This window comes from Bipolaris sorokiniana (genome assembly GCF_000338995.1).
Source record: "Bipolaris sorokiniana ND90Pr unplaced genomic scaffold COCSAscaffold_8, whole genome shotgun sequence".
NCBI lineage: Eukaryota > Fungi > Ascomycota > Dothideomycetes > Pleosporales > Pleosporaceae > Bipolaris > Bipolaris sorokiniana.
Window position 1 is genome coordinate 1,551,448 of NW_006911902.1, and position 9,181 is coordinate 1,560,628.

Here is a 9,181-nt window from a genome sequence, read left to right on the forward strand (position 1 = left end):
GGCCGTCTCGCAATCTCAGCTCAGCATTCCCTCGATAGTATCGCTGCGGTATTGGTGCGATCGGGTTGGTGAAAAAAAATCACCTTGCGCTGAGAAGTTTCGTGACGAAGACCGGGGAACAGCGGATGTTTCTCCTTGTTGGATTATTTGTGTGTAACTTTTGTTTTGCCCATACGTTGCGAGTGAGGGCGACCAGTGGGATTGCGAAACGAGATGCAAACACGGGTAGGAGTTGCTTTTTGCGGGAGGAGATGGGCGAATGGAGTAATGTGGTGGCGGTGGTTGTTTGCGAACTAGGGATTATCTAGTAAGAAGACGAGTAGTGTACGAGTCGTCGATTTCCATCTTCTTGTTTCCAGATTCGACGATTTGGCACATGTTGTGGAAACAATCGCTAACTAACTATTCCTTCTTGCCATCTCTTATCCATCAACTTGTTCCGCGACCCGTCTCTACAGTTTCGAAACAAACATCCTGCTCAAACACAAACCTCACAAGTCCAGTGCTCATACTTACCAAACTCCCCAAGACAACTACATACTCGGCGATGGTAAAAAGCAATATACGCTCCCAAGAAAGGGGGGGTCCGCGGCATTACAACAAAACCCATCAGTCACCTCTCCCGACATATCGGAAACGCAAACAATTTGCTTCTTTGTCCCCACAACGCCATTGCCGTCTCAAGCCCACGAACGCTTGTTCCAAACCCACCACGGGGCGATCGCACACAGCCAAACGGCGACCTGCTGCCATGTGCTAGCTCAGGAACAGTGCCGATGTCAAAAAAAAAGTAATAATAGTAGGTCGTAGAAGAAGAAGAACAAGGGAAGGGGGTTTGTTTAATATGAAGTCTACCCAGCAGCTCGCTCAAAAAGATTTTTCTCCTGTTCTCACTGCGGGCCAGCCCAACCTTTCCACTCCTTTCCGAAAACCTTTCCTTTCGCATTAGAGATGCGCCTTGTCGGTTGGGTTTGGCATCGACTTGTGTTGGACTCTGCCGCTGCCACCTTGCGATGATGATGATGACAATGGACTTTGGTACCAGTATCCAGCCGCTTGCGTATGGGATTGCGTATTCGACCTTCTTTGTGGGCACTTTGTCGATTCTGATGCGGTTTTACTGTCGGTATATTGTTTTGAGAACGTGGGGGTGGGATGATTATATTGCGGTTGCTATTTTGGTACGTTTGTCTTTGATTCGAGGTTTACGGGTGGGAAGTTGGATGGGACGGAGAGCTAACGTGGAGGATGGTGTTTAGGTTTTTAGTTTTGCACAGCAGGGCGTGCTGCAGATGTTTTTATATTGGGGGTGTGGACTGTAAGATACCTTGATGGCTGAAAGCCACGTTGATATATGGTGCTAACTAAAGTGTGTAGTCATATGGGAGCCCTGGACACGAACCATCATCTCGAGATTCTCAAGGTGAGAATGGATTATCAGGAAAGAGCTTCTAAAGAATTCATTTCTAACCAAAAGAACAGTGGTTATTTATCGAAGAAGTCCTCTACTACTCTGTTCACTGGGTGATCAAATTAGCTTTTCTCGTATTTTACCTTCGGCTATCCCCCGATAGCGACACTTTTCGACACGCCGTCTATTTCGGAGTGGCATTTAACACTGTTGTATGGATTGCCAGTGTGTAAGTCATACCAGCCCTCTAAGCACCCGCAAAGTCTAACATCAAAGGTCAGCCTTGTAGCATGTTTCCAGTGCATGCCATTTGACGAAATACTTCACCCAGGCACACATTCTGATGCACAATGCATCAACAAGATGATACTTCTCCTCGGCCCTTGCATTCTCGTAAGTCATGTTCTCCTTTCCATCTCTCCAGCCCATCTAACAACCATCTCCCCAGAACATCCTCGTAGACATCTACATCCTAATCCTCCCCATCTCCACCATTTGGGCCTTGAAAAACATCCGCATGCGCCGCAAAATCGCCGTCCTCTGCGTCATCGGCTTCGGCGGCATCTCCGTCCTCATAGCCTGCTGCCGCATCGTCATCCTCCTGCGCCTCAGCTCCCCCTCCCCTTCCCTCGACACCTCCTACATCCTCGGCACCATGATCGTCGTCAGCGCCCTAGAAATCCAATCTGCAATCATCGCCGTCAACCTCCCCAGCCTCAAGGCCCTCTGGACAAAATACACAGGCGCCACGTCCGGCGCAAATGGTGCAGTACCGACGAGTCGCCAGAATCTACACAACAAGGCGTACAAAATGTCGAGTTTCAGCGGCACCGATTCGGAGTCGCCTACTTGCCCAAATAGACCTCGCATCAACAAAAAACGCACCTCGGATTCCACTTCATCCTTCTGGGACGCAGACAACCCGCTCACGACCCTTGCGTCAGAGGAAGAGTCCGTCCTCGGCGACATGATGGCCGTCGTGATGCCTATCCAATGGGTCCGCAGCGACATCCGCGCCATCCGCGTGGGCAGGGGCTACATTGTGCGTAGCATCATGGGTATGGAGCGCGTGGAGGATTGCTTCCCTGTCGGCCATTTTCTGAGGAATTATGGGCCGAGGAGGGATGCGGAGAGCGTGGTTGCGTCGCTGGTTTGACATTATCTGTATATGAAGAAATGAATTGAATTGACACTCACGTGATAATAGTGTGGTTTGATGTGATTAGTGGATTTGAGATGGTTGGGACATAAGAAAGTTGTATCTACATTTCTTTCACATACGACCATCGGCAAACTACAGCACTGGATCCCGTTCGTTCTCCGCACGTTAAGTCTTTGACCGGCGGACTAGTAGTCAGGTGGGTGACCACTGGCGAATCCCCGCTGTTGTATGTTTTTTTCTTCTCATTTCTTTCTTTTTATTGTACATGACCACGGCAAGCAGATAGGTATGTAGTGTAACGAGATGTTGGTTGATGCACCCTTGGTGGAACAACGGAAGCGCCAAATGGTTACTGGCCATAGATGAGATCTTCTAGGCCACTCATTCATTCCTTCGTTGTGTCATACTCTACTGATATGAAGCTACTTTCCTTCTAGGTATCATGCACCTCTTTTTTCTTCGTACAAGTATCAGGGGTTGCCTTTCTATGACCACAAAAACCAGCCTATCCAACCCTGCCAAATGAACGTCAAAATCCATGGTCCGTTAACTCCAAAACATGAGGAAGAATCGCCTCGTTAAATCGTAACTTGCCCATGCAGAGCAGCGGACTTGGCACCATCGGATGCATTGACCGCCGCCTGACTTCCCGATTTCCCAGTGATATGACTAATTGACCTGGTCTTTCCGGCTGCAATGCCCTACCTAAACACTGCTGACCTTGAGACCATTTACGCCGTTTGTGATATCATCAGTCTTGGGGCCGTTCTGGTAATCGCGTATAATTTCTTCCAGCATGCCTGCACTGGCTGCAACGAAGCCTAGGTAGGGCCTGCTTGGATCCAGGACACGCGAAAGGTACTCTGGGTGAAACTGGACACCGACGAACCAAGGGTGGTCCTTGATTTCAATGACCTCCATACGGACGCCAGCTTCGTCCTTGCCAACAAAGCTCAGGCCACCCTTCTCAAGGGTGTCGATGTAATCCGGGTTGACTTCATAGCGGTGACGGTGTCGTTCCAGAATCTCGCTCTTACCAGCATATAGAGCGCGAAGACGAGACCACTCACTGCCAGACTGGAATAACGTTGGGCGAAGACCCAGACGCATGGATGCACCCATGGTTGTCTTGTCAACCTCTGGCATGAACATAATGAGCTTGTTCTGAGCCTCGCCGTTGAACTCCTCCGAGGTAGCGTCCTTGATGCCACAGACATTGCGAGCATACTCAATGACGGCGATCTGCATACCAAGGCAGACGCCGAGGTAGGGCTTTTTGTTCTCGCGCGCCCAAGTGGCTGCTGCAATCATACCCTCGGTGGCACGCTGGCCAAAGCCTCCAGGGACAAGAATACCGGAGGCTTTGACAACCTCGTGCCATGCGTTGTGAAACTTGGCGGGATCTGATTGTTGACATTTTGGCTCCAAATGATCCGAGTCAACCCACCGAATATCGAGCTTCTTCCTGCACCGCATCGTGGCGTGTTCCAACGCCTTGATGACGGAAAGATATGAGTCTTGAAGCTCGACGTACTTTCCAACCAGGGCAATGGTTACAGGGTCGTGATAGCGCGTGTCATGACCGGTAAGCGACTGCCATTGTGCCCAGGTGTGGTTGCCCTTTTGCAACATCTGGGAAGATATGTTGGCTTGTTCAAGGGCAAGGAACTGGCGAACCATGGGAATCAGTTTTTGCTGCTCGAGGAGCATGGGAACTTGGTAGATGGATGGCATGTCCCTGACAACAAGGACCTGCTCGTTTTCAACCTGGCAGAAATGGGCAATCTTCTCCACAGCGGAGGCATCGAGTTCGCGCTCGCAACGGCAGGCAATCTGGATTTGTTAGGCATACATACATAGAGGATGTGCCTTTGAAGATCCAAATACATACCAAATCTGGAATCAGACCATTACTCCTCACCGCCTTGATTGCCTGTTGCGTAGGCTTCGTCTTTTGCTCTCCGTGAATAACAGGCACGTACGAGACGTGGATCTGCATAAAATTGTTCTTGCCCGCGCGTCTCCTCAGCTGGCTCATAGCCTCGACAAAGGGCATGCTCTCAATATCACCAACAGTACCACCCAGTTCAATTATACAGACGTCAGGCTCCTCGCCGGAGTCATCGACGGGAATGCGCGCGACCCTCTGGATCCATTCTTGAATGGCATCCGTGATATGGGGGACGACTTGTACGGTTTTACCCAGATAGTCGCCCTTGCGCTCGCGCTCAATGACGTGCTGGTAAATCTTGCCAGTGGTGATATTGTTATCGCGTGTTAGGGTAATGTTCAAGTAGCGTTCGTAATTGCCGAGATCGAGGTCGACTTCACCGCCGTCGGAGAGGACAAAGACTTCACCATGCCTGTTTTTTCGTTTAGTCATTGGTATAGAATCGGGCACAACGAGTCGTACTCCTTGGGGTTCATAGTCCCCGCATCCACATTGAGATATGGGTCGACCTTGATCGACGAGACGTGCTGAGACGTCAGTACGCTTTGCAAACGTGCTGGTCTGCTATACTTATCTTAAGACCAATAGTTTTGAGTAATAGGCCAGTCGACGATGCTGTTATATATCAATTAGCCTACATTTACTGTCGTGTGCTTAATTACGCAAGTTCTGTAAAGAGCCATTGCATAGCATTTCAAAAGCCCATATCTTGGGACAGACTGAACCGCTCCTTTGAGAGTCATACAGTCTCTGAGAATTTGGTGCCATGCTCGTGGCACATCTTTGAGCAGAGCTTACCTATGATACCCTATTTTTACGCATTAGTGGTGATCAAAGGCGCGGCAACCTGCAGCTTACCTTCCCCACGCCGCTGATGACGCCGCCAGACACGAGCACGTATTTCATGATTGCTGCTTTCAGTGCCTTAATTGCTTGTGGGGAAGGGGAGGGAAGAAAAGAAAGTCGAGATTTCAGGCGCGTGAAACTTGAAAAGAAAATCGGGCGCATGGGCCTTTTGTTAGTGGGGCCGACGCTTATAGCGTGGTTCCCCCCCCCTCCTTCCTTTCTTTGTGCGCGCCACACTTGAGCCCTAACTACAACACCTCACTTTCTGTTGGCTTGCACAATGATATTCAGGCATCTTGGAAACAAAACTTCTATCGACTGCGAATAAGGTGCTATGGAATGGTATCGTGCTCTCTCATTGCTGGAATTCCCAAATGCAAGTACAGAAGAAGAAAAAAATAGGTTCGCCGTATCGACGCCGTCCAGATTTCACCCTCCGCCCTCCCTATTCTGCACAACCCACCAACCGTTGAATTCAGAATCAAAATTGTCGGTGAGAAATGCAGTCATTTCGTGACGTCGTCAAAATGCAAAACAGCATCTGCGAAAAATGCTTCAGATATCCCCTGATGACCCTGTCTGCGCCGCCCGATATAAAGGAAGAATATGCGAAAAGCCAGTCATTTGAGAGATAGCATGGGTAATGGTCGTTATTCCCTGCGCTGCCTCTTGAGCTCCTCTTCTTCTGCGTTGTCGTGCTCTTGACTCGCAGTAAGTCGCTTACGTGCAAGCGCCTTCTCGTTTCCCTTTTTGACTTGAATATTACAGCCTTGTAGCTTCAATGCCCTGGTCAGAGCGCTGCTCGGCCGCATACCGGGAAAATCTTTGGCTGTATAGACGGTAAAAACGTCACTCAAGACTTCGGTCAGAATTGGCGAGAAGCCTCCTACGTGCAGGTTCATGGGGTCAATGCGCATAAGCACAAACCGAAGCCGGTATTTGCCATGGGTGCGGCATGAAAGATCTGGGAAGCAAAAGAAACAGCCCTCGACATCGTGCTCGTCTTTTGCCACGGATGGCGAGGCTACGAGCTGGCCCATTAATCGCCGTGTCGTTCGTCGGTCTGGTTGTATGAGTGCTGTTTCTTCGTTGGTGCCTTCTGCATTCCAAAGCGTGCAGTGGACTACGTTGAGAGAGTAGCGTAGCTCTTCTTGTTCAGCAGCACCAGTTTTCGGATCCGTTACTAAGAGTTGGATGATGGGTGGAGGGTCAATGACTCTTCGGTCGCGTTCGCCGAATCCGCACGCTCGTGCGGCAATGGGCTGTTGTCGGACACGGAGCTCATAGTTGAGGTTTCTGCGATTGGTGAGTTGGGCGTCATTTTGGTGTCCGGGTAAGAAGAGTACTTACAGTTGTTCATTGTACACGGGTTGTGGTATGGACCCTGGTAATGGGATAGGGCGCACTTGTTTTGGGGGTGGAGGAGCAGCGGTCGAAGGCTCTGAATATGCAACCGGGGCCAAAGGCCCTCCAATGGAGCCTCGTTGGGATCGCGCGTGTTGTAGGGAGCCAACAGATCCGCGATATGCAGTGCTACTTGATGCATAGCTCGGAGTATATGCAGGTGAGGGAAGCGGAGGATAAGACCTTTGGTGCGATGGTTCTACTGGCGAAGTAAGAGACGAATACCCTCCTTGCTCGGGATGCGGTGGACGGCGCTGAAAAGGACGGTGCTCCTCGTAGGAATACCGCTGTTCAGCTAGTCTTCGAGGGCCTCTGCTGTCATATTCTGAATGTGGCGAAATTGGAGGGCCGTATTGCCGAGGAGAATATGGCGGATCGGACCTGGGTGGGGTGTAGGGATTGGAGGGCTGCAACAACTTGTCAACGGGCGCGGCCGCTGGTCTATGTGTTGCGGGCGGCTGTGGGTGGTAGTCATTGCGAGGAGGCAGTCCAGAGTGGATCGAAGGTAGCTGGTTGATGGGGGAGCGGAAGTGGTGATCCGACCGGTGTGGTACAGCATCTGGCGGAATCTCTAGTGGGGGCAGGCGGCGATGGGAGTAGTCGAGAAAGCTTGGAGGGGAGAAGACGGGAGGCTTCTGCGTCTCAGTCATGGCTGGAGGAGGTTGAGAAGCGGGTGGTAGAGGGAGGGCCGGGGGTGGAGGAAGAGGAGGTGGTTGGGACATGCGTGTATTATTATTTGCCCGAACCAGGACACGATGCACGCAGCCGCATTTGGATCACGTTTGTGTTCAGTTTGGAGGCTCTTTTCAGACTGGGAGCGTCCGGGCGTGGTGCAGAGTTGGACAGGACGTCAGGAATGCAGCACTGCCTCTAGTGTGGCGGCATGAGTGGTTTATAGTTGAAGAGCCCCTTGTAGACGACCCTGTACGTATCTGGATCGCCAGCAGCCAGATCGCCGCCGGGCTGCTTGAATTCAGTAATGGCGACGTTAAGGTGGAGAGGCGCTCAGACGCATTAAAACAACGGCTGGCCGGGAAGAGGACAGGATGCAGACCGGGGCGGACCCGCATGCACCCTGTTCACTGGCAAGCCTCACGCCAACCGTCAAGCGTAGCCGGCTCGGAGCATAAATTTTGACCAGGACAGCGATAAGTGCAGCAGACGACGCTGCGTGATGTGTGGATCCGAGCTTGGCGGACGGCTAGTTCGTGGACCCCCAGATTCTGACGTGTGGGCTGCGGCGAGGCCATGTGAAGGACGACGGCTTCCGGGACTGCGAGCGGCGGGCGGCTGAGTATGTAAGTAGTAAGTACTGTGTAGAGTAGTTGTGCAGGCAGTGCTGTGATGTTGTTGATACATTCACTTGATGGACTGTTTCATTCAGCCATCCATTCATCCAGTAGTGGCATCATGTCTGCTCGATGATTCATTTATTCGCCCATCCATCTATCCACCCCCGCCAGCTACCCAGCTACCCAGCTACCCACCCACCCGTTGATTCAATTATTTGCATCGTGTCTAGGATAATGCCGGACTAGCTGACGCATGTGGTCTTTGGGAGGGGGAGGGCATCCACACACTCTCCCTCTATCTGGACCACATGCAGCAGTGAGTTTTGGGAAGCATACCCGGGGCCCGCCAGAAGCTCTCTTTTTTTGTGGTCTCTGCGCGCCTCTTCCTGTCTCTCTCGTTCTCGCGGCCAGCTGGCAGGTGTTTTCGTGGGGCGTCGCCAGAAAGAGGTCGAGGCCGGGCCCATTGAGAGACAAACAATGGCGAGCAGGTTTCGCAGGCCAGCTTGATTTCGAATCACAGCGGGCCAAGGTGTCGCACGCTGTAACGCGGCGGGCAGCCAATATGGAGCAACATGCCAGATATCACATAGCTCCAAGGACTGGGAGGAGGGGGGATGCGGCAAGAAGGAGCGGAGGTAGCATTGCGAAGCGGGTGTGTGCCTAGACCACCTGCAACGCTGTTGCAAGGGTGTGTGGACGGCTCGAATCGAACAGCTTAGTGCTCTCGGCTTGAGGCCGTGAAGAGCTTCATCTGCCAGAGGGGCACGGGGGGAGGGAGATCCAATGGCACGCCGGCGGGTTGCGGCTAAAAGCGATCTGCCCTGCGACGTCTTTCCTGTCTGTCTCCCCGCTGCTCGGTGGAGACTGTTCTGCTGGGTCTGCTGCCACGGACGCCGCGTGAATGATGAGCCATAGTGGCGACCAGGGTCAGCAACGGGTCTGCCCAATTCCGGGATTTTGGGAGAGTGCGCGATGCAGAGGCGCAACTTTGTGCTCGACAGACCGAGACATACATGAGCCCGTCTCACGCGAATCACGCCGCCGCCCGCTTGGAGAGGGGGAGGTGGAGGGATTGCGAGGGCGCCATGGGGGGGGGGTGTGTGGGCTTGCGGCAG

The 9,181-nt window shown here is 52.2% G+C and overlaps 3 protein-coding genes across 3 annotated transcripts; 1 reads left to right on the top strand and 2 right to left on the bottom strand.

Annotated features, from left to right (window-relative positions):
* Positions 1-1,028: 1,028 nt before the first annotated feature.
* COCSADRAFT_119370 (uncharacterized protein) lies at positions 1,029-2,639 on the top strand (the record flags this gene model as incomplete). The annotated part of the gene is made up of 6 exons (XM_007702710.1): positions 1,029-1,181; positions 1,260-1,318; positions 1,378-1,423; positions 1,483-1,640; positions 1,693-1,804; positions 1,860-2,639. The coding sequence occupies 6 exons, from the start codon at positions 1,029-1,031 to the stop codon at positions 2,565-2,567; spliced, it is 1,236 nt and encodes a 411-aa protein (XP_007700900.1). The 3' UTR covers positions 2,568-2,639.
* A 149-nt stretch (positions 2,640-2,788) lies between these two features.
* COCSADRAFT_37655 (uncharacterized protein) lies at positions 2,789-5,504 on the bottom strand. Its single transcript, XM_007702291.1, has 6 exons — positions 5,383-5,504; positions 5,323-5,332; positions 5,099-5,139; positions 4,987-5,048; positions 4,465-4,936; positions 2,789-4,406 (listed from the first exon to the last, which is right to left on the bottom strand). Exons 1-6 carry the CDS (start codon positions 5,428-5,430, stop codon positions 3,279-3,281), a joined length of 1,761 nt encoding a protein of 586 aa, XP_007700481.1. The 5' UTR covers positions 5,431-5,504; the 3' UTR covers positions 2,789-3,278.
* Positions 5,505-5,655: 151 nt separating this feature from the next.
* Positions 5,656-7,775, bottom strand: COCSADRAFT_119375 (uncharacterized protein). Its single transcript, XM_007702711.1, has 2 exons — positions 6,721-7,775; positions 5,656-6,666 (listed from the first exon to the last, which is right to left on the bottom strand). The coding sequence occupies exons 1-2, from the start codon at positions 7,494-7,496 to the stop codon at positions 6,021-6,023; spliced, it is 1,422 nt and encodes a 473-aa protein (XP_007700901.1). The 5' UTR covers positions 7,497-7,775; the 3' UTR covers positions 5,656-6,020.
* Positions 7,776-9,181: the final 1,406 nt, after the last annotated feature.